General features: G+C 44.9%; 1 protein-coding gene across 2 annotated transcripts in view; it reads left to right on the top strand.

Moving 5' to 3' along the window:
* Window positions 1-25,455, top strand: part of NBAS (NBAS subunit of NRZ tethering complex) — a 178,468-nt gene that overhangs the window by 100,635 nt on the left and 52,378 nt on the right. Inside the window, exons 33-38 of one of the 2 annotated variants that reach the window (XM_081905888.1) lie at window positions 10,615-10,728; window positions 11,429-11,586; window positions 13,319-13,423; window positions 19,419-19,586; window positions 20,327-20,440; window positions 20,946-21,069. In XM_081905888.1, coding sequence (XP_081762014.1) covers window positions 10,615-10,728; window positions 11,429-11,586; window positions 13,319-13,423; window positions 19,419-19,586; window positions 20,327-20,440; window positions 20,946-21,069 — 783 coding nt within the window. The remainder of the gene's footprint in view (window positions 1-10,614; window positions 10,729-11,428; window positions 11,587-13,318; window positions 13,424-19,418; window positions 19,587-20,326; window positions 20,441-20,945; window positions 21,070-25,455) is intronic. The other variant, XM_081905889.1, reaches the window with a different exon arrangement.

Here is a 25,455-nt window from a genome sequence, read left to right on the forward strand (position 1 = left end):
GCCCTCCAGATGTTTGGGACTACAATTCCCATCACCCCTAGCTAACAGGACCAGGGTCAGGGATGATGGGAATTGTAGTCCCAAACATCTGGAGGGCCGGAGTTTGCCTATGCCTGGTCTAGTCCTTCCCTTGCCCATCCACCCCCTAATATTCTTAAGAGGGTCTCTTCTCCAGTCTTTGGAGAGTAGCTGGAAGTGGGGAGGCAGAAAAAGGTCCTCTTTTCCTTCCACTTTGCAGTTGTAATCTGAAATCTTAGGCACAGTATTGCGCCCAGAGCTTAGAAACTGCTCACGCTAAGGAAATTCCCTGTCCCAAAATGTGCCTAGAGCAAGGGGAATTTCAAACACTGTCAAAGAGGGAGCCAACTAGGTGAACTAGACCAGGTTTTCCAAATGAGGGAGTTGACACCTTCAGAGGTCTTGGTTCCTATGAAGGCAAAGAGACGATGTTCAAAGCCTCCAATGATTAATGGCGAAACCAGACTCTAAGGGGGGAATGGTTGGTCCTGGTTCCAAGCCATTCATTTATTATTATTTTTTAAATCTTTATTAAACATTCAACACATCTTTACACAACAGTTTACCATGTTACAATTTATGCACGTACACTACATGGAAAAAAGAAAAATACAACGAAAAATAGAGATGAACCGCCGACCTTCTGATTGGCAAGTCCTAGGCTCTGTGGTTTAACCCACAGCGCCACCCGCATCCCAATTCATGGGTTAATACAAGCAAATTGCTCCTGTCTGGAAGCTCTGCAGCCTGCTGGAGCAATATGCTTCGGAAAGCTGCCCCAGCGTTTTGCTGTGGGTTAAACCACAGAGCCTAGGACTTGCCGATCAGAAGGTCAGCGGTTTGAATTCCCGCAACGGGGTGAGCTCCTGTTGCTTGGTCCCTCCTCCTGCCAACCTAGCAGTTCGAAAGCTTGCAGTGCAAGTAGATAAATAGGTACCGCTCCGGCGGGAAGGTAAATGGCATTTCCATGTGCTGCTCTGGTTCCCTAGAAGCGGCTTAGTCATGCTGGCCACATGACCCGGAAGCTGTACGCTGGCTCCATTGGCCAATAAAGCGAGATGAGCGCCGCAACCCCAGAGTCGGCCACGACTGGACCTAATGGTCAGGGATCTCTTTACCTTTACCTTAAAGCTTCTGAGTGCTTTCCATGAGCAATCCCACATCGACCACGTTGTAGAAATAGAATATGGATGTGACCACCACAGCAGGTGTAACTGCGAACAGACCTGCCTCCTCCAGGTGTTTGAACCTTGGCTCTCCTAATTCATTGCGAGGAATTCCTTTCTCAGTGGCCTACACATGTTCAGATGGGGCACTTGATAGCTAGGTACAATGGCCACCTCAAATCTTTCAGGCTGCAGTCCTATACACACACCTATGTAAAAGTTCTATTAAGCTTGATGGGACTTACTTCTCACTGGACATATATAAAATTGCACTGTAAGGGTTTTATAGATCAAAACCAGCTCTTCTGATTGTGTTCTCCCCCACCACCACCACCACCCAAAGGGGAGCCTAGCAAATTCACTTTAACCACTTCTTCCTTTCCCCAGGCGGGAAAATCAGCAGAAGATTTAGGGAAGACAGGATTGCCAGTACGGCCACATTGTGGTAGCCAAGCATGAACGATGGTCTTGGGTCTTTAGAATAACAGCTTGTAAAGGCTTGCAGCTGAAATGTGAACCTCATCTTTTTGACTCCTGTACTTTGGCTTAAAGAAAAATGCCAAATTGCTGCAGAATGTGTTAACAAATCGCAAGAGTGGCAGCAGCGATTGTCACAGTGCGATTTCAGACAATTGCTGTCGGAAACTGGTTATCAGACAAACTTGAAGAATTTTATTTTCAAAGAACTTCGTCCAGTAAAGCAGTATTTGCCTCCAACGTTATTACATCCGAAGCACTCCTAAGGATAAGCGCATGCGCATATATATATATATATATATATATATATATATATATATATATATGCTTTCGTAGATTTTCACGGGTACAGGAATGCAGGTTTTGGTGTCCTCGGGTGTCTTCCCGTGTAAAAGTTGGGGTGTCTAGGCGACGTTTCGACGAGGTCTCACTCGTCATCTTCAGGCTGGTGCTTTCGGCTTCTTGTTACTGAGATCCTGCTCTGTTCCAGTAACAAGAAGCCGAAAGCACCAGCCTGAAGATGACGAGTGAGACCTCGTCGAAACGTCGCCTAGACACCCCAACTTTTACACGGGAAGACACCCGAGGACACCAAAACCTGCATATATATATATATATATATATATATATATATATGACGTGCACTTTGTTTCTAACAGCATAGAACATTTGAGATTTACAGTGGTTTAGCTTAATTTTAAAAGAAGCAGATTATCATATTTATTCTGTGTATGACGACCCCTATTTTTTTAACCCAAAATTAAGAAAATGCACTATGCACTATCTGTGTGTAAGGCGACCCCTTATTTTAAACTTCAAAAATTTAGGAAAAAAATATAGTCTTATACACAGAAAACGGTAATTTTAAAATTCCTAAGAAATAGCCTGAAATACTAAAGCTGGTGCTAGAAGGTTTTCCTCCTCCTTTTTCATACCAATACAACTAGCACTGTTTTTCCTCTAATACTCTTATGGTGGATATAAAGCATCCATATTCAGCTTTCAAGAGTGCAACTCCCTAAATTGGTTAATAAACTCTTGCAGTGCATGGCCTCTAATGGAAACGCTGACAAAGCTTTTACTATATTATGTGAATGTTGCCTCCAGTAAAACTTAATGGCACCTATAAACCATGGCCATAAATTAAAATGTAAAAATCAAGATTACACTTATTTGTTCTTTATTATATGAGGGCGGAAGGTGCTCTTCCATATAACCAAGAGCGTTCCATATAACCTGTAGTGTTCTCTGCTATAAGAATAAGAGTAGCAAAAGGGAGCTATTACAGCATGGCATGGGCATACTTAAAACCAAGGTTTCCTGACCTTACCTCATTTCTGGCATTGTGTGTGATTGTTGCTAGTAAGTTGGATTTTCAAGGAGTTGGGACACTGCTTTGGGTTTTCTGAAGCAAACTCTGGTTAAAGTAAACCTAAGCTCCTGCAGCCAATCGGAAGTCGTGGAAGCCGGACATTTGGGTTCCAAAAACATTTGCAAACCGGAACAGTCACTTCCAGGTTTGCGGAGTCCGGGAACCAAACCGTCTGAGTAGGAAGGCGTTTGGGATCCAAGGTACGACTGTACCTCTATATGGTTTGCAACATCCTAAAAAATATCACAAATAAAAGTAAAATGCAGAAAAATACAGTATAAAATACAGTTTTTAGAGTGGCACAGATAATAGGCAATATACCCTCTGAAACATCTATATAAAGTGGAACAACTAACACATAGGGACCATGATAACTACTGGCAGATCCAGAATACTGAAATTCAGCAGAGACAGTATATACAGTATATACAAGTGTGTGTTCCTAGGTCTGCTATCTCACCTGTAACACTGAAGATAGGTGGGGAAGAATCCCACATTTGATAGGTGGGGGCAAGTTATCCCATGCAACCCTCCCCGATTCCAAGCATTACTGGATATCCAAACAGAGCATAATGTTAAGTGTGTCTCTTCACGTAACATTTAATTATCATCATTATTTTTTAAAGAAGATAATTATTGGAATTTTAGAAAGTGGGAAGGAAGGAGCTTCTTCTTCTTCTGTAGTCTTAATGAAAATTGCTCCATTGGAAATCTGGCTGCGGCACTAAATCAGATGGCAGGATGCCTTGACTTCCCCTGCCCATCTGCCAAGGGTGCATCCCAGCCCAAAGGAAAGCACACAGCAGAATTAACACTTTTGTTGTCAAAGAAAGCACTTGCTTCTACAGCTCTGGAGACCTACGCACACCAATCTAGCGTTTAGGCAGCTATTCCCAGGTCCGCCGTCTATAGAGCAGTTGCTGCAACTGAGGAACCTACCCCTCCACCAGTTTATGTACCTTCTCCAAACAGGCTTTACTCACATAGCCGGAGACTATGCCTGCATGCAAGCTGCCTCTGCTTTTCCCATTTCAGTTCTCTCCTGGTTCCGGGAGACAGTGGTGCATTTACCTACCCTGCCTCTTCCTCCTCTTCCTCCATCTCTGGAGTTTCCCCTGCCCCTGATGTTTGTCTCCTGGTGGGTACAGGTCCCCACAGACCACTGCTCCCTTCTCCCAGATCAGTCCCCCTTCCCCTAGTTCACAGTCCCTTGCACCATTGCTATGTCCCATAACATTAAGCATAAACATCAGGAATCCTGATGATCTTCTGGCAAGAACCCCTTTAGCATTCCTTGCCCTCCAGGAATTTCAGACATCATATCTGAGATCTTTGTGACTACCTTCCCATCTCTGTCCGCCAACTGAGGCCTTCTAAAACCAGCCCCAAGATCTTTTCTTGGAGCTGGTTGAGCAATATTGTTCATCATCCTTATTTCTGAGTATTGCAAAAGGCAGAAAGCTTCTGTGCCACTCTATCTCCAGCTGTTTTTGGACTACAGCTCCCGTCATCCCTAGATATCAGGACCAGTAGTCAGGGATATGGGGAATTGGAGTCCCAAAACAGCTGGAGTACCAAGTTTTCAAAACACTGGTGTAATGGTTCTAGGGGTTGCTCGTGCGTAAGTTGTCGCCACTCCTGGCTAGGTTACCTGGTTGAACCCTTTCTGTCTGGACAGCCTCTCACCCGTGGCTGCCTCAGTCGCTGGCAGAATCCGTCAGTGGGCGTTTCTTGAACTTCTTCCAGCAAAGAAGTTCTTTGACGCCAAGTCTCCTCCTACTCTCCCTGCGCGGAAGTCTTCTGCGCAGGGAGGGTGTGGGCAGCGGAGTACCCGTACTCTCCCTGCTGGTCTCTGGCGAGGAGTCCTGGAGCCTCCTCTTCAATTCCCCCATCTGCCCCCCTTCTCCACTGGTGTTACACTGATTTCCTTCCCCAGCAGATGGGCTGCCTCTCTCCCTACTGGGACCCTCTCCGGCATCCCTCTGGAGCCTTCCCTCCGCCTCTAGCTCCGATGGCAGTTCCCTGACAACTGGCTTAGATCTTTGTTAAAGGTTATGTGGTGGGAGCATCCCATAAGCAGAGTTCTGCTAAAGGCATTCCTGTGTCACAGAACAGAAACAGCATTTAGCACCAGTTTCTTTGCTCCTTGAAAATCTGCTTCAGTGGTTTGGAGGACCCTCTGGAACAGCACGAGGAGCATACTCCATTGAGAGTTTCTGCTGGGTACCAGTCTCCCCGATAAGAGGCCTTCTGCTCCCGGGGCCTATATTTTCCTCAAACATCTACTTTAAACAGATGGATTCTGTAACATATATGCATTTGGAGGGCAATTTCAAAGGTGCAAGGAATCTAGGACCACTTATCTTTTGACAAAGCAATCTTCAGCAGTGATTCTTAATTACTGTTTGTTTATTGCCTCATAACGTTAAAAAGACCTGGCACAAATGTTATTCAGGGCTGCCACAAGCTGCAGGAATTGCTATTTGAGTCATTAATTTCAGAAATCTTTTCTAATTAATTTTTGCTTCAAAATGACAGTGACATTCATGGGAATGGAATTAGTTTAGCAAGCTAATGCCAGCTCTGGCATTGGTGATTAAAAGAGGTTTTCTGCCCCCGAATCTGAAGAGAAATTGTTACATTCTGAGCAATAAGTAAAGATGCAACCTTTATTACCGGCAGATATCTGTTCCCTCCAAAGTCTTTATAGATGATGATTGAGTTTTGGTTTTGGTACAAGGATTGTATACCCAGGTTTCCCTGCCTCTTCCGAGCACTTCTGTTGTGTGGAAAGTGATTTTTCTTGCAACCATTTCGGTGGTTAGTATGGGGAATATGACTGCAGGAACCTCCCACTGTTCTCCACTGGTTCTGGTGTTGAGCAGTTGGTAGACTCATATTTTAAAAATCACCAAAGGCATCAGCTCTACACTTCTCCAATAAAATATTCTAGACAGGTCAATCTCGAATTCCTTTAGAATGGCCTAGCTCAGAGCGAGTGTTTCCACCTGAAGCAATTTCAGATGTGCAAAGGTTGTTCCCAACGAGGGGCATTGCAGCCCATGCGTAATGCAGGGCAGCGAGCTTTTACTGCCAACAAGAGCTGTCCCTCAGCCGAGCAAATCAATCATGCTGCTACATAGAAATTTGTTTGGACCTAAGGCCCTATTGCACTGGCTTGCAGATTCGGCATTTGGTATATGAACTCTGCAGGTGGTAGTAGCTTAGCAGAAATCCTGTCCCAGGGATGTTTTCCACTCTTTCCCAGATATCATCAGTTAAGAATGTCCTTCACTGTTATAAATATCCATTCTCAGCTGTTTGGGAAGTGGGGTGGTCTATTCAAACAGTATTTAGGATTACAGTTGTACCTCAGGTTACATATGCTTCAGGTTACAGACTCCGCTAACCCAGAAATATTACCTCAGGTTAAGAACTTTGCTTCAGGATGAGAACAGAAATCATGCTCCGGTGGCGTGGCGGCAGCTGGAGGCCCCATTAGCTAAAGTGGTGTTTCAGGTTAAGAACAGTTTCAGGTTAAGTACGGACCTCCGGAACGAATTAAGTACTTAACCTAAGGTACCGCTGTATATATTACGCGTGAACCCACACGTGCCAGGTGTGGTAGAACAACCTTTTTTTTATTATCCATGGTGGTAGTTGTTCTTTAACAGGTCACAGTTGTAATTTTATTAATTGGAGCCTCCTTTATGGAGTGGTAGAGGGACGCGGGTGGCGCTGTGGGTTAAACCACAGAGCCTAGGACTTGCCTATCAGAAGGTTGGTGGATCAAATCCCCGCAATGGGGTGAGCTCCTGTTGCTTGGTCCCCCCTCCTGCCAACCTAGCAGTTCGAAAGCATGCAGTGCAAGTAGATAAATAGGTACTGCTCCAGCGGGAAGGTAAACGACGTTTCCATGCATTGCTCTGGTTTGCCAGAAGTGGCTTAGTCATGCTGGTCACATGACCCGGAAGCTGTACACCGGCTCCCTTGGCCAGTAAAGTGAGATGAGTGCCGCAACCCCAGAGTCGGTCACGACTGGACCTAATGGTCAGGGGTCCCTTTACCTTTACCTTATGGAGCTGTAAGGGTTTTAATTTTTCTTTTTTGCATTCATAGTTTATGGCTCTTCCAAGCTCTGGGCTCAGCATGAGATGAAGTCCTTCCCTCCTATCATCTGCAGTGTTACTTAGCCTCTCCTCTGGGTCAGCAGGCAAATCCTGCCATACAAGAGTTCTGCATCCCATAACCGCTCCAAGCAGACTGCAACATTTAATCAGTTAGATTGATTGATTAACTGATCAAAAGTGTGTGGGGGGGGGGGTTAAGGCAGTAAATTCACAGGGCACCCAATTTTTCAAAGTGTATTGTTTTGAATAGAATTACATACTATAAACTTGCAGATGGCAATCGCCATCTTAAGAAGCACCCCTCCTCTTTCACACACAAGGAGGAATGCGTATTCTAAGATGATTTAGCTGATGCTTTCTTCTACCCACTTAATTAGGGATGCAGGTGGTGCTGTGGGTAAAATCTCAGCTCCCAGGGCTTGCCGATCGCATGGTCGGCGGTTCGAATCCCCACGGCGGGGTGAGCTCCCGTCTTTCGGTCCCAGCTCCTGCCCACCTAGCAGTTCGAAAGCACTCTTAAGTGCAAGTAGATAAATAGGTACCGCTTTATAGCGGGAAGGTAAACGGCGTTTCCGTGTGCTGCGCTGGTGCCGGCTCGCCAGAGCAGCTTCGTCACGCTGGCCACGTGACCCGGAAGTGTCTCCGGACAGTGCTGTGCCCCGGCCTCTTAAGTGAGATGGGCGCACAACCCTAGAGTTGGACACAACTGGCCCGTACGGGCAGGGGTACCTTTACCTTTCTATAACATATGGGTGCATCACGTAAACAACAAAGGAAATACTCACTGTTGTTTTACTCATGCAAATGACTAAAACCCACATGGTTTGTTTGAAGGGAGATGTTCTTAATATTCGTTGGCCGTACCAGATTTCCCTTCACGTGGAATGTTGTTGTTTTTTGAGGGGAAACAATGCTTAAAATGTCTTTCTGGATGCCCAGTGCATAGTCTTGCAGTGATCAAATTCTAATAAAGGAGAGACGGACAGGCTGGCCCAGGGGAGGGGAATGTGGCCCTCCAAACCTAGAGATCTGGCCCTTGGAAGTGTCTGCAGCCACACCTCTTCATTGACCATGCTGGCCCTGCATCTTGCCATCCTTGAGTGTGTGTTTTTTTGCCTGGCTGTCATGTGTCTTCACACTCTGATAATGCCTCTTTCTTTCCTGGATGGAAGATTGTATGTGTGTGTGCGCGCGTGTGTGCGCGCAAACTATCCTACTGTGAAAAGGTAAAATTTGCATGCATTGCTCCATCCACTTTCACCTCACCTACCATTGAAATATGGTCCAGAGGGGAATTCTGCCCTGTTTCTGTTTTAGTGTTCTTCCTATGTTAGCATTTGAGAAACCAGGGAGGATGAGCAGAGTCTTTGGGCGTCCTTTGCAAATTATTTAAACTCTTCCTGCAGATGCATGCAGTCTTCTTCAGAACAGCAGACAGGACCACCTGCCCGGTTCTGGATGTTCCCTGTCTTAAGACATAGCACTTGATCAGTGTTTAAACAGCAAAGGCGATTCAGGAGGGAGAAGATTGTTAAGGCCTCATTGCATCCTTTTAAAGTGGCAGTTTGACTTTTTAAATTGTACCTGTCAGGCGTTCAAGCATAAAACTGTCATTAGGAAATAATTTTACTTTTATAGTCCTTAACGATATGTACATACGCAGACTTTCCAATGCAGGATTCCATGAGGCTGTCACAGGGCTGGTTTGATTGGAAGAATGAAAGGGAGATACTTGAAAAATCTCCAGCGGGGTATGGCTTCAAGCGACGCCATTGTGAAGCCTGCAGGAAAAGCTCATTAAATTAAATTGAACAATTCAAACTGCATGTTTCAGGAGCTCCAGTCATGATGCTTTTAGTATACAGTGGTACCTCGGGTTAAGAACTTAATTCGTTTCAGAGGTCTGTTCTTAACCTGAAACTGTTCTTAACCTGAGGTATCACTTTAGCTAGTGGGGCCTGCTGCTGCTGCCACACGATATCTGTTCTTATCCTGAAACAAAGTTCTTAACCTGAGGTACTATTCCTGGGTTAGCAGTCTGTAACCGGAAGCGTCTGTAACCTGAAGCATCTAACGTGAGGTACTACTGTAGAAACAAGAGGAAACTGTCAGGGAAAAGGAGAGTGTCACAGGATAATTCCTGCGTTTTTGATAACTCTTGTTAAAATATGTGGAGCAAGAAAGAGGCTACAGTTGTTGTTCATGCTAACTTAGCTTCGGCAAACCACTCAGGCTCAGTTAAGGAAAAGTCATTTCTCCCCCACATCTAAGTGCGTCCACGTTCTTTTCAAACAGAAACAAATCATTCTTTATTTATTGCCTTAGCAGATACCTGAGGAACAATTTAAGAAACTTACATTAAGGACTCACATTGGGCTATAGCTCCTTCCATTCTCTCATGGCGGTTGAGAGGCTCTTCTCCCAGTTGGGTTTTAAATCTATTAGGAAAAGTGTAGGACCCCATGGAAGCCACAGGCATTTCACCTCAGCTGCATTGGTTTTAAAGGTCACGATTGCTAGATAGTCCTAATTTTGAAGTTATCCCTTATTTTAGAATGGGGAACCTGCGGTGCACCAGATGTTGTACACCACACATTTAAAGCACATTCCCCTACCCCAAAGAATCCCAGGAGCTGTGATTTGTTCAGGATGCTGTGAATCACAGCACTGCGAGGGGCAAACTACAGTTCCTGGGATTATTTGTAGGATGAATGCGCTTTAAATGTCTACTGTGTGTGCAGCCTAGGATTGCCAGCTCCAGCCAACATGGCCATTGGTCAGGGATGATGGCATTCAAGTCAACAACACATGGAAGGCCACAGGTTCCTCACCTTCTAGAACAGTTTCCCAAACTTGGGTCTCCAGCTGTTTTGGGACTACACTTTCCATAATCCCTGACCACTGGCCCTGCTAGCTAGGGATGAAGGGAGTTGTAGTCCAAAAACCGCTTGAAGACCCAAGTTTTGTACTATATTTACTATATGTACTATACTTGCATATAGCAGTCTTGGAGTGTGGCCTAAGGCTCGCATCTACCTTTTTGGTTTTGTGAAGACACAATACAGTCATACCTCGGGATAAATGTGCTTCAGGTTAAGTATTTTGGGGTCAAAATGACACCACGCGCATGTGCGAAAGCAGCAAAACACGGCAGACGCAGGTTGCGTTCGCTTCAGGATGCAAACGGGGCTCCGGAACAGATCCCGTTCGCATCCCGAGGTACCACTGTAGTGGGAGATTCAGGGTCTGAATAGGCTCTGGTTTGGAGCTTTAAAGTGAACTATTTTGGTCAATTTGCTTTGTGGCACCTCTTCCTGCTATTGCCATCCTTTGCATTGTGTTCACACATAATTGTGTGGGCCGCCCGTCACATTCTTTGTTACTTATTTATTATTACTAATCTGATGTTAATTTTCTAATCGTTCAACAATAATTCTTCTAACTTTTGTAGGTGATGACCAGATGGAGAGAAAAGGACAAGTTTTGATTCTGTTAGTCGAACAAGCTCTTCAATTTCAGGATTACAAAGCAGCAAATATGCATTGCCAGGAGCTTATGGCTTCAGGTGGGAATGAATTTACTCTTCTCCCCCACTCCTCAACCCCCCCTCCAAAAAAAATTATCTCATGGATTTTCTGACATTGTATAAAATGGCAAATATTTTGAGAGGAGCCTGATGCAGTCATTATCAGAGTAGAGCCACTGAATCTAAGGGACTTGAGAAACGATTAATTTAAACAGTCTATTTCAGCGCATTTACTCTAGAATATAAATTGGATGAATAAAACTCTTTATCCTTATGCAAGCTGGCAAATTACTGTTTTTTGAATGCATCAGCCTCAAAGTTGGATACATGAGGTTCCTCTTTTTGTTCTATTTTTTGAAGCATTTCATGGTGATGTCTGCTGTAGGCTGATGGAAGTTGTGTAGTAATGAAATGTAGTTGGGTTGTATACAGAAATAATAAATTGAAGGCAGGGTGGTGTCTCTGATAGCTAATGTACAGACATGATCATGTTAAAATTCATATGCAGGGTACAGAATCATTGTATCTGATATGGAAAGAAGTCAGGCTTTCATAACCATTCCATTGAAAACTGAATTGTGGTACTCTTCAAATTTGAAATGCTGGTGTAATTTCAATTTCAGTTTCATATTGATTGATTGATTGATTGATTGAAATCTCAGTCCTTAATTTGAGTTTTCTCGATCTTTGATCTTAATTTCAGTTTTGTAATTGTTTTGTTTTGTTTTATCCATATCAGGGTACTCTAATAGCTGGGAGGTTTGCAGCCAGTTAGGACAAGCCGAAGGTTACCAAGACATGGCCGTCCGACAGGAGCTCATAGCCTATGCTTTGACACATTGTCCCCCAAGTGCCATTGAACCGCTTCTGGCAGCGAGCAGTGCTCTGCAAACTGAGGTATGTCTAGATTCTCTAAAAGCCTTGTTTAAAATGCAAACAAAACAAAAATAAATCTGTTCTGAAGTCATATCTCCTATGCTTTGTTGCTACTGGACTGAAATACTGTTTTTAACAAATACCTGGGTTGAAATCTTGTTCTTTATATATACTGTATTTTTCCATGTATAAGGCTTGGTTTTTTCCCTTAAAAATAATGTCAAAAATTTGGGGGGCATCTTATACACAGATACATCTCCCCCCATTTTCTTAAAACAGAGTCCCACAAAATAGGGGGTGTCTTATAGATGGAAAAATATGGTATATGATTTTGTTTTTGAATGAAGTTCCATTTTCAACATGTGGCTTCCACAGCTTTCTCAAAATTGTTGTTAGTCCTAGAGTCCCAAGTCCTTGAGTTACAACGCTGATCAGAGTGAGCCTGCGCCGGTTGAAAAATGTAAAACAGGAGTTTCAAGCTCATTTTAATTTATAGCGTAGCTGTTATTAAACAAGTCTTGTAACTAGGTTCTCGTTGTGTCTGGTGTCAGTGAAAGGTATGCCCTCACAGGCTTTTTTTTCTCTCTGGGACAACGGGATTTGTTACCAGAAATCTCCTTATTGGGACCCAAAGGGTTAGCATCAGCGGAGCAGCTTAAGTATCATTAGACCTTTGGAGGCATCCTGGCAGGGTTAGACAATTGCCAGAGTGGTTTAACAGCACATCACTCTTCTCCCAGAGGAATGGGAACTGCCATTCTGTGAGGGGAATAGGGGCCTGCTAACAACTCCCACCAAGGGACGCGGGTGGCACTGTGGGTTAAACCACAGAGCCTAGGACTTGCTGATCAGAAGGTCGGCGGTTCAAATCCCTGTGACAGGGTGAGCTCCTATTGCTCGGTCCCTGCTCCTGCCAACCTAGCAGTTTGAAAGCACATCAAAGTGCAAGTAGATAAATAGGGACCACTCCGGCGGGAAGGTAAACGGCGTTTCCGTGCGCTGCTCTGGTTCGCCAGAAGCGGCTTAGTCATGCTGGCCACATGACCCGGAAGCTGTACACCAGTTCCCTCGACCAGTAAAACAAGATGAGCGCCGCAACCCCAGAGTCGGTCACGACTGGACCTAATGGTCAGGGGTACCTTTACCTTTACCTTTAACAACTCCCACCACGGTTCACAAACTACAATTCCCAGGATCCTTTGCAAGAAGCCATGACTGCATAAAGTGGTTATGATACCAATTTAAATGTTTCCTCCAGGTGGGGCCCCAAGTTTCTTGCTATCAAGAATCACATCCATCATAATCCTTCATGGTATATTATTACTAGTTCTATGACGATGTCATACTTTGCCACTATTCTCATGAAATACATAAAATGCGTTTAACAGTATACCTTCACCCATCCCAGCCAGGTTCTTTCATTTATTTATTCATCATTGTAAGTGCTGTTTGATATCTGACTTGTCATCTATTTAGGGACAGCCAATGCTACATCTTTCTTTAGATTTAGATGAGGTTTGTGGATCCTCCGGGATCAGAAATCTGGCTCTTTTTAAAATTTTGTTTGGAACTTGATACTGTGTTTGTGTATGCACACACACACAAAACCCTGGAGTACACCACCCTCTGCACATAAGACAGCGCTGGCTGGGCTTTAAATAAGCAATCTTCAGAAGGGAAGTGGCTCACCACACTTTATAACTTATAAATTATAATAAACAATTTAACAGATAGGTTATTCGTTTTGCCTTAGATTCTTTATCACACAGTCAACTACCAGATCCGGCCTCCAGAAAAATGGGAAAACATAAATACCTCCAGACCTGCAAGTGGAATGAAAACAGAGTCTTCTGTAGAGGTAAATTGTGTGTGTGTTTTTGTTTTTTAAAGCACTGTGGATTTTTAAAATTCATTTGGATCTTTTAGCCTGATCATTGGTCGAGCGATGGAAACAAGGTGAGCTTAGAAGCTCCTGGTTTCTTTCCTCTGTTCCCCTTTCATCAGGCCTTTGCCTCTTTCCCTTGTTTTTCAGTTTTTTCTTTCTCAGCACATTACCAGCTTTATATCTGCATTTCATTGACCTTCTGCAGTCCCTGTCCCTTTAGCTTTTCTGTCTTCAAAACCCTTTTATGCAAAGTCAATCAGTCAATATTGTTTATAGCCAATGGGCATCACAATTATGTAGAGTCTCCCCACCCTGGCTTACAACCTATGTTGTCCTCAGCACTACTTGGGGCTTTGGGGTCACACAGCTGCAATTGGGATGGATAATAATAATAATAATAATAATAATAATAATAATAATAATAATATTTATAGCCCACCCATCCGGCTGGGTTTCCCCAGCCATTCTGGGCGGCTCCCAACAGATGTAAAACATCAAACATTTAAAACTTACCTAAACAGGGCTGCCTTCAGGCAGAAATTCGATCCAAACTGACAAAAATAAAAATAAAAATGCCAGTTTGCCACTCGCAGTGGTTAGCGTGTTTATGTGGGTGGGTGGGGGGGACACAACTAAACTTTTGGGGCAGAAAAGAGCCAAAGAGCTTGTTCGTAAAATGCATTCAATGCTAAATCGGAGTGCATTCTAAATGTACTAAATGCATTCCGGTACTCAGTTGAGAGCGCCAGCGTGGTGTAGTGGTTAGAATTCTGGACTATGACCTGGGAGACCAGGGTTTGAATCCCCACTCAGCCATGAATCTCACCGAGTAACCTTGGGCCAAGTTGCTGTGTCCCAGCCTAAGCTACCTCCTAGGGTTACTGTAAGGATAAAATGGGGTGGTGAGGACTGGGGATGCCACTGTGTAAAATATATAATCATATTTTCTTCTGTTTAGACCACGCAGTAACTATAACCAGAGTCATATTTACGGGAGGACAAATGGGGCGGTTGTATGGGGTGGCAAATTTGAGGCAAATCTATTGTCCTGGAAGAGAGATAAAAGAGAAGCTGACAGGTGTGTGTGTGTGTGCGCTTGTGTAGACAAGCTCCTTGTTGGCTTCATAATGGCAGCTAAGTCCTGTGCAGTGAAAAGGCCAGCTTCCTTAGGTTGGAGCCAACTTGAAATCCTTATATGTGCCTATGTATTTTTATTTTTATTTTCTAAATGGCTCTGCTTTGAACAGAGGAGCTGCATCATGAGGATCTATGTCACCTAACCTGATTTATTATTGTTTGGATAGGATTTTACCCAAATATTTGCTGAAGTTAGACTGAGATGGCTAAATCACCCATTTCATTACACTCGGGTTACAAAATTAAGAGAGATAAGCCTTCTGTGTGACCATGCGCCACTGGCAAAATGGGGAAATGGGTATGCTGTCTTTGCTGTGTGGTTTGTCATGTATTTAAGACTTCATTTTGAAGAGATCTTTCAGCAAGATACAGAGGACGCCTCTGTAATTGCCTCTTTTCTTCCTTTTACCTTCAGCTGCAGTTACACATGGAAATAATTTCTTCGTCTACTTTAGAAGTACTCAGACAAAACCAAAAATAACCCTCATTATAAGCAGTTTAAGGCCTTGATTAGTCAAAAGTATTTTAGAATATTATAGCCACCATTACAGGATTATTTAAAAGATGGTGTTTAGCCGTAAAATGGTGTGTGTTAGTCATTAATGGTTAAAGTAACAATTACAGTAAATCACGACAAGTAAATGGGGGGCAACTTTACACATAAGCCACTTAATACTAATGTATCTTTTTGTAGAGACAAGTATTTTATTTATATGTCATGGTAATATGAAAGTATAATTACTGAGCATGGTCTTATTAACACGGGAAGGTGCTTACAAGTGGCCGTGTATTGCTCCAGCCCTTAAATGGCGTTTTATTTGCTTTTTATAAATGCTTCACTGCAAATACTTGTAAAAATTGCAACTTGCTTTCTTTAGGAATTCATCTGTAATGATAGAGCTACAAATGGAATTATTCACATGTGTGGATAAATAACTGGGGGGGGGGGGTTGGTGATGGAGAAGGAGTATGCATGGATTTTTTTAATTTATTGTTTTGGTCCGTAGTCTCGTGGGTTTATAGTGGCTCATATGCATCTTTATAAAGACAGGTGTTAAAGGTAAAGGGACCCCTGACCATTAGGTCCAGTTGTGGCCAACTCTGGGGTTGCAGCTTTATTGGCCGAGGGAGCCGGCATACAGCTTCTGGGTCATGTGGCCAGCATGACTAAGCCACTTCTGGCAAACCAGAGCAGTGCATGGAAATGTCGTTTACCTTCCCGCCAGAGCGGTACCTATTTATCTACTTGCACTGCATGCTTTCAAACTGCTAGGTTGGCAGGAAGGGGGACCAAGCAACAGGAGCTCACCCCATCGCGGGGATTTGATCCGCCAACCTTCTGATTGACAAGTCCTAGGCTCTGTGGTTTAACCCACAGCGCCACCCGCGTCCCTCTAAAGACAGGTGTTACTTGAGCTTAAAAAAGGGTACCACTGAGGATGCAAAATACTGTTTCATTAATAAATGGCACTGTACCCTGACATTGGATTAACACGGGTTGACCCTGACAACTGCCGGGAAGACCAGAATCCCCTTTGTATGCAAACACCAAAATTTGTCATTTTCATTTGAGGGAGGGGTAGGGCAAAGAAAGAAGCTGTGGTGGTGATGGGTGCTGTGGAGGAGAGAAAGACGAGAATTTGGAGGTGGGTTGAGGGAGGGATGTTCTGGTGATCTTGCCCAGCTGCACTGCATTCCGTGAACTGCATTGCATGGCAGTGATCACTGGGTAAGAGTCTATTACTTGTGTTAGCTAGAACTCTTTGAGCCAAGCTTGGTCTTTAAAGGGGTCGTCTCTTCTAACTCCTGCGTAGAAGTAGCATGTAGATGGTTTGTGCACCACTCTCTCCCTCTCTTGTATGGTCTTCCCATCTTATCTTTTTTGAACTTCAATATGAGCCCAGCTTGCTGTTGCTTTAGCCCAGCCAATGCTTTGGCAGTGCCAATTTCAAAGATCAAACCCCAGATTTCATGATAAAAGCGTCCCATATCTAAATCGACACTGGGCATGGTCTCCAAGCAGTGATTGTGAGCAGTTTGCGGACTCACTGCAGCTTTATGAGTTGCGTGGTCCAAACTTCAGGCATAATAGCAGGAGTCTTTGAATTCAATGGAAATTAGTGATTTAGTTAATATAAACTTCCAACTAGCCAGCAAATTGCAATGGGCTAACAAGCACAATCCTGTGCATGTCTCCTGAGTTCAGTGGAAGTTACTCCCGGAAAAGTTTAGGTAGGAGTTCAGTCTTAATCATGTAGACATCTGACTACATTTTCTCAAATATTTTTTACTGATGACCTGTCCAGTATCAACAGGCAGGATGCCTCAGAGATGAAGTCAGGAGAGTCATTGTGTTTTGCACAAATATAAGGTTGGATTCGGGGTAAGTTAGTTCAACAAGCTCCAGAGGAATCAGTGGGACAAGTTACTCGTGACTAAGTACTGATTTCATTGGGAACAAAGCATATCTACCGTAACTTAGTCTTGGTTCCAAACTATTGTGTTAGATGCATCAGAAGTGTTTATGGATGGATGGATGCATATATATAAGTTGAGTCATTTGATTCCTCTCAAATTTGAACACTCCTCCTTGTCAATCAGGAAAGCATCACTCTAGAACAGAGCTTTCCAAACTTCTCATGTTGGCAGCACACTTTTTAGACGTGCATCATTTTGTGACGCAGTTTTACTAGCAAACCGGAGGTTAAACTAACCCCTTTCCAGCCCCGGGAGGACACACCTATACGCTGCAGCTGACATGCTAATGTGTCGCGACACACAGTTTAGAAAGCTGTGCTCTAGAAAAACAGAAAGACCTAAAACTGCAGGAATACTACAAAGACTTAACTTACGCAGCATGGTCGTTCACAAGGGCAGCCTGCTGAATATCACACCAGTTGCAAGTGTGGTTTGTAGCCCAGCTCTCTTCCTAAGGGACAACTGCTTATGCCCTCTGCCTCCTCTTTTCAGAGCTAACTTGAAAGTTCTTTGATCTAGATTGGAAAAAAGAGGGCTACAGAAAGCCAAATGACGAATTAAAGAGGACTTTTTTGACCCAGCAGATATTACTGTTTGCATTCCACCCCCTCCCTGCCTTAGCTTGCACTTGGTGGTCAAGCAGTCTAAAGTCCAGCAGAAGATCATAGATTTCCTCTTTAGCAACTGTTCATTTTCTCACCCTTTTTTTAAAAAAAGTGTATAAAATTAGCTCCAAGGGGTAGCTTCTTTGTTCTGTCTTTAAATACAGCTCAGTGCATCTTTTGCCATTTATTTTCTAAGCAGAGTGGAATTTTTGCCATATTTTGCTCAGCATGGGGTCCCTTCAGTTAGAGAAGCTAGAACTGAAAATTCCAACTGATTATTCAGTGGTTGGCAGGAGGCCTCCTCTTTATATCTTTTTACCACTATTAATAATGGAAAGCTTCACACTTAGGCATTCTGTTGCATATAGAAATGTTATTCTCTCCCCAGCCCCCCTTAAAAAAACCCTCACCACAATACTTCTTTTGATATCTTTTTTTACCCTGTACTTTCAGCTTTTCAAATCATCATCACAATTATGGGTTTTTTTTAAATTTAACACATTTTAGCATTTAACACATAACTTTTCCATCCAAATTAGAATAGAATGCTAGCTGAAATGTGATATGATGTTCATGCATTTACTTCCCAGGAGATGTCATTTAATATATACTTAGTTGGTACCAATAGGTGTATTTCTGTGCTTTCCAGAGACTTTCCTTCCTCCTTCTCCTCACATGATCTTCCATTCAACATAATCTTGATTTGCATCCCAATCTGGCCAATATGTGCAGGAGGAATATGGGTGCGTGGGTTCTGTCAGGGGTGCCACTGGAGGGCGAGGGGCCAAGCCCCCCACTGGCCTTTTCCTTGATCTTTATTTGCTGAGGGTGTGCTGATTTGGCTGATATACTTTTGGAGGTGCTGTTGAGGCATTTCTCTGCCCAAAAAAGTGGCACACATTGGCAAGCGTGTGTTTGAAGAGGAGAATGACAAAGGGTTCTCAAAGAAGTGGCATACTTTACGTACACTTACAAGTAGTATTCTTTATTATTAATTTACTTCCTCAGAATATATTATTCTTAAGTAACCAGAAACATGTTCAGTGTACTACTAAACCTGCCATTGGGGAAAATGTCCTCATTCCAGAGTGGCATCCAGCCTTTCATGAAGTACTCAAATATCCTTTTTCAAAGCGACTGGAAAGTATTGCCTTTTGTATGGACAAGTATGCCATTTTCTATAAACCTTTGAGTGAAACTTCAGTCCACCTGAATTACTGCTGAACCTCTTTGGACGCTATAGCTGCAATAAACCCAAGGAGTTGAGAACGAAACATTTCTGCTCTGAGCAATCTGCTGTTTTATGTCCTCACTCTTTCCCCCAATCACTGGTAACTGGGCAGAGCGCCCATAATATCATCTGTTGCTGGTTTCATTAGTCTGTTGTAATCAGTGGTTTGCTATCTTCTAGCGCTAGTGCACAATCTGAACAAACTTTCATAACAGTGTGAAACATAAATGGCTATTAACTGCAAGGCTATTATTATTATTATTATTATTATTATTATTATTATTATTATGTAGAAAATGCAGTGCTAAAAATACTTCCAGTACTAAATTCAGTGTCTGTGTGTTTACTGCGCTTGTGTTATATCAAATCCTGCCACTTACAAGGAGTGTGGTGGTTGAAATTGCCCCAGCTACAACCTTTGAAATACTTTTGATGCATGTTTTTGCACCAGTTATAATAAAAAAGTAACCTGTTTGGCAGCTTTGTACTAAGGATTGTGTGTTGCATAAACTCATAGGTTGGCACCAGCATTTCCTCTGGTCAGTCTGCTGACCTACTGCAGTGGACCACAGCTAAAACCATGAAGGTCCTTTCTAATACAACTCTGACCACAAAAGCTATGCTGCATGCCGTCAGTGATCGACAGTGGTGGAAGAAGTCACTGACCTATCTTCGGCCATTACATGTAAGAAGTAACCGTACACTTATCTTTCAGCTGTTTGACCATGGCAATTTACTGTTGCTTTATTCTTCATGTGAGCTTTCTACTTCCACCCTTAACACTGATTTACTTAAAGGGACCTGGGTAGAGGAATGAGAAGTACAGAGACATGTTATTCATGTGGACCCTAGACAGTGCTGTTTATCTAGAAACAGAGGTGCCAGAACTCTCCATGAACACTTCCCTCATTCTCTTAGAATGGCAATGGCGCCCACCTGAGAGGTGCCGAAACTGAATTCCAGTGAGTTCCGGCTGCAAAAAGCCCTGGTCCTAGACATGCATTTTAATTTGAGTGTTGCAAATACAGTGGTTCCTAGGAAGTCGAACGGAATCCGTTCCAGAAGTCCGTTTGGCTTCCAAAACATTCGGAAACCAAAGCTCAGCTTCTGATTGGCTGCAGTAAGCTCCTGCAGCCAATCGGAGGCCGCGGAAGGCGCGTCGGACGTTCGGGTTCCAAAGAACACTCTCAAACCAGAACACTCACTTCTGGGTTTGCTGCGTTCGGGAGCCAAAACGTTTTAGTCTCCTCGTTGAGGATCCAAGGTACGACTGTAAGAGGCTTTTATCATCACTACTTAAACATGGGCACTCCTCTGTTAGGATATCTTGTCTTTTAACATTTGTTGAAATGTGAGGACTTTTCCAGGTAAGAGCTTACGATGTCTTAATGTTTGGGCTTCTCCGTCTTTCCCTCCCCTAAACAGGGTCAAGAGTTTGGAGATGCATTAAAAGGCACCAGTGGAGCAAATAAAGCAGTAGAAAAGCAAGGCTGCCATCCATTTTATGAATCTCTGATAGATGATCCATACCTTGCAGATGTAAGTTTACGACCTGTTAAATAGTTGGTAAATAAATAAATAAGTGCCTATCCACACGACCCACCCTCCACGTATTAAAAGGAGGTGCAGAGAGGACTGTTACAGCAAGCTTCCCACCTTGCGTGGAGAAGCCCTAGCTGGATACATTGGTACGAAAGTCCTTCTTCTGATAGAGTTTGAATGCACAAATGTCAGAAGAGGACAGGCAGAGGGCAGAATTTATGCACAACCCCCTTCACGCCCTCTTTCAGCATGTTGCAAGGGCATGCAAAGCCCCCTCACCAAATGGCAATGAAACACTTCGAGTCTGAGTGTTTAGACTTGAGACCCGTGGATAAAAAATAAATAAATTACTGGCTAGTCAGTTAATCAGATCTGATTAGCATCATGGGCGAGAGAGTGGTTGGTGTAAACGGCACCTAATTGCAATAATGGGAAAGAGTAGAGAAATCAAACATGCAGCGAACGCTGGTTCTAATTTGTGCTTAAAATTTGTGTTCTGTAGAATGAAGTTACTTATACCACGTATCAGCACAATCCTTTGGAAAGTTTTGCAGAAGTATTGCTGAGAACTGGGAAGCTTGCGGAGACTAAAAGTGAAGGGCATTATCTCTTTCCTGCCACAGAAGGTACAGTGTGTGCTTATTTGCTTTCTTCATGGGTGGGTGGATGGTATATATTTGTCACAGGGTGGTGTTCTAACTTATGTCTAGATCACTTATCTTTGAAATTTCTACCTTGAAACTGTAAGAGCTGGTCCAGTGAGGGAGCCTTGCATATCTGCCAAGGAAATCCAGTGTGGGGGTCACATAGGATGATGGGCATTGGGCAGTCACATTGAGTTTCACTCCCATGTTGTTTGGATTGTAGATGAACACAGAAACCACCCTTCCAAAGGTTATGGAGCCAGTGTGGTGTAGTGGTTAAGAGCAGTAGTCTCGTAATCTGGTGAACCAGGTTCGCATCTCCGCTCCTCCACATGCAGCTGCTGGGTGACCTTGGGCTAGTCACATGTCTCTGAAGTCTCTCAGCCCCACTCACCTCACAGAGTATTTGTTGTGGGGGAGGAAGGGAAAGGAGAATGTTAGCCGCTTTGAGACTCCTTCGGGTAGTGATAAAGCGGGATATCAAATACAAACTCTTCTTCTTCTTCTTCTTCTTCTTCTTTTTATGGGAGAAAATTTGTGTGGCCAGCAGTTTTAAGAAGCTGCTCCACCATTATTGAGTTTCTCATTTGAGGAATCCCTTGTAAACTTCTATGGGACCCCAGCATTCTTCAGAGCACAGTTTTCTGGGGGAGGAATTCTTCTAGATTATTGCTTGCATTGTCAGTGCTGATTGAACATCCCTCCCCACCCCCTTGCTTCTTCATCTGACGTGACTTGCATTGCAATATCTGTTTTGTCGCAATGTCTGTTTTAATGGGTCTTTGTGGTCTTTGAATACAGTGGTGCCTCGCAAGACGAAATTAATTCGTTCGGCAAGTCTCTTCGTCTTGCGGTTTTTTCGTCTTGCGATGCACGGTTTCCCATAGGAATGCATTGAAAATCAATTAATGCGTTCCTAGGGAAACCGCCTTCAGACCAGGTCCGGGGACAGTCTGTCCCCGGACCTCTTCTGAAGGCTGGGGGGCGCGGGCTTCGCAGCAGCGCTACGAAGCCCGGCGGCTGGGGCAGGTGTTCCCGCCCCCCCCCCTGCTTCGGAGCAGCGTTCCGAAGCGGGGTGGCTGGGGCAGGTGTTCCCGCCCCCCGCCCGGCTTCGCAGCAGCGCTACGAAGCCCGGCGGCTGGGGCAGGTGTTCCCGCCCCCCACCCCGCTTCGCAGCAGCGTTCCGAAGCGGGGTGGCTGGGGCAGGTGTTCCCGCCCCCCCGCCCGGCTTCGCAGCAGCGCTACGAAGCCCGGCGGCTGGGGCAGGTGTTCCCGCCCCCCCCTGCTTCGGAGCAGCGTTCCGAAGCGGGGTGGCTGGGGCAGGTGTTCCCGCCCCCCCGCCCGGCTTCGCAGCAGCGCTACGAAGCCCGGCGGCTGGGGCAGGTGTTCCCGCCCCCCCCTGCTTCGGAGCAGCGTTCCGAAGCGGGGCGGCTGGGGCAGGTGTTCCCGCCCCCCCGCCCGGCTTCGCAGCAGCGCTACGAAGCCCGGCGGCTGGGGCAGGTGTTCCCGCCCCCCCGCCCGGCTTCGCAGCAGCGCTACGAAGCCCGGCGGCTGGGGCAGGTGTTCCCGCCCCCCCACCCCGCTTCGGAGCAGCGTTCCGAAGCGGGGTGGCTGGGGCAGGTGTTCCCGCCCCCCCGCCCGGCTTCGCAGCAGCGCTACGAAGCCCGGCGGCTGGGGCAGGTGTTCCCGCCCCCCCACCCCGCTTCGGAGCAGCGTTCCGAAGCGGGGTGGCTGGGGCAGGTGTTCCCGCCCCCCCGCCCGGCTTCGCAGCAGCGCTACGAAGCCCGGCGGCTGGGGCAGGTGTTCCCACCCCCCCGCCCGGCTTCGCAGCAGCGCTACGAAGCCCGGCGGCTGGGGCAGGTGTTCCCGCCCCCCCCACCCCGCTTCGGAGCAGCGTTCCGAAGCGGGGTGGCTGGGGCAGGTGTTCCCGCCCCCCGCCCGGCTTCGCAGCAGCGCTACGAAGCCCAGCGGCTGGGGCAGGTGTCCGGGATCTCTTTTGAAGCAAGCGGCTGCGGAGAGAAGCGATCTCCCCGCAGCCGCTTGCTTCAAAAGAGGTCCGGGATCTCTTTTGAAGCAAGCGGCTGCGGAGAGAAGCGATCTCCCCGCAGCCGCTTGCTTCAAAAGAGGTCCGGGATCTCTTTTGAAGCAAGCGGCTGCGGAGAGACGCGATCTCCCCGCAGCCGCTTGCTTCAAAAGAGGTCCGGGATCTCTTTTGAAGCAAGCGGCTGTGAAGAGACGCGATCTCCCCGCAGCCGCTTGCTTCAAAAGAGGTCCGGGATCTCTTTTGAAGCAAGCGGCTGCGGAGAGACGCGATCTCCCCGCAGCCGCTTGCTTCAAAAGAGGTCCGGGGGCAGCGGGAAGAGCTGCCCCCGGACCTCTTTTGAAGCAAGGGGCGGTGGGGAGAAACGATCTCCCCGCCGCCCCTTGCTTCAAAAGAGAAGACCCGCTGTCCCCGGGGCAAGCTTCGTTTTGCGAAGCAAGCCCATAGGGAAATTCGTCTTGTGAGACAACTCGAAAACGAAAAAACCTTTCGTTTTGCGAGTTTTTCGTCTCGCGAGGCGTTCGTCTTGCGGGGTACCACTGTAATTAACAATGGAGATCAGAAATCAGGGACTTTTGGAGAGAATGTTCTGCAACCCAGGGAGAATCCCAAATGTTTGATGGTGCTCTGATTGTTAGAAGACACATGTTCATTAATTTTACTGACTTATCGGAGAACTGTGGCTATGTGATGCAGGTTGCTCATCCAAGCAACCTCCATATTCAGTATACAGGTAGTATGGGCAAATAAATCTACTTCAGTTATTAATTTGATAGCTTGACATGTGCCTTGGCAGCTTTGTATGTGTGTGTGAGTGAGCGAGAGTTGAGCGAGTGAGATGCATTCCTAATAATGCAGTCATGCTTGGAACTTGATATTCTTGGTGCTTTCTTTTAAGTTATGTGATACACAGCCTCAGCTTGATGAGCAGTGATGTGTAATTTTGCTGTTGCTTTCTCTCAGCAGAGAACAGTCCACTTTTGCAATCACAACCCATATTGACTATTCCTTTCTTTTTCTTGCCAAAATTATAATTGACTTGACTTCAGATTCACTCCTCGCATTCACACTTTTTAAAAAATGCATAGATCTTTTCATTACAATTGAGTAAGTATTTTATATGAAAATTACACTTGGTGATTCATAAAACGAACACTGTTCTCCTTTGTGCTTCATTGAGTGGGAGGGAGGAAGTGGAGAGGGGGCACTTAACGACCTTCTTTCCCAGTTGAAAATTAAACTGTTACAAGTATTTGTGTTTTGTAAGTATCCTTTGAAAAAGGATGCCTCAGTTTGGATACTCGTATTGTCTCAAGAAGGTGAAATATGCACGAGACTTATGTTTGCCTGTTCTGTCTTCATATTGCCTGTCTCCTCTTCTCTTCTTGGATTCATTTCCCATATTTCTCACTACATCCAAACTGGGAAACAATGATTACCATTAGCTGAACAAATTGGGATAGAGAATCATAGTCATAGGTTGGGTTTAGATCCTAGCTTATTCCCAATGTGGTAATCATAGTTTCCTGGTTTGACTGTAAAGGGAAACTATGGTCAACTAACCGAGGAAGTCTTCAGTTGTGGTATGCATCCCACATCTTCAGAAGCTGAAATATGTGCATCCAAATTGGAAATATTCCAATGCTACTTGCCGTGGAAGTTTTGCCATGAAAAATGAGGGCAGCTTGATTATGAGAAATTAACTCCACCCCACAAAAACTAGTTTTTTTTAACACAGCTTAATAGTCCTGTCTAAGTTGATTGAGATGTCCATGGATCTTAGGAGGAGTGTGAGAAAAAAAGTCTTCAGGATTCAGTAGATCTAGAACATCCTAATAAAACTTGGAAATATGATGACATAATTGAAACAAACAAAAAGCACTCACTTCAGTTGTACTGGCGAGCAATTTTCAAAAGGGTGTTTATTCCGCCATGGTTACTAAAAGAGAAAAATCACACCAATTAATTCTGCTAAACACAATTGTACCTGTATGGACATTTATACAAGCCACTCATTTATAACTGACTTGATGTCGTGCAGATGAATGCTACTTGCAGTTCTGAGAGCATTGGCTCTCCAGGAAAATCAATCACCATTGACAAAGCACGCGAGCAAACTGGTGTATTTATGTGTATAAGATGTCATTGTGTGATCCATTGAGTACAATAATTCACCAGAAAAGGGCCCAATCCAGAAATCAATTCTGTACTGTACAGAAGAAATAATGTCATGGCTATTCTTAGGAAAAGTTCTTCAAATGAAGTATTGCAAAAGCCTTATGAGAGAGAAACTCCATTTCCCTCCCATTATGGTATCCATGGAGGCC

Source organism: Podarcis melisellensis (assembly GCF_964234715.1).
Source record: "Podarcis melisellensis genome assembly, chromosome: 3".
Taxonomy (NCBI): domain Eukaryota; kingdom Metazoa; phylum Chordata; class Lepidosauria; order Squamata; family Lacertidae; genus Podarcis; species Podarcis melisellensis.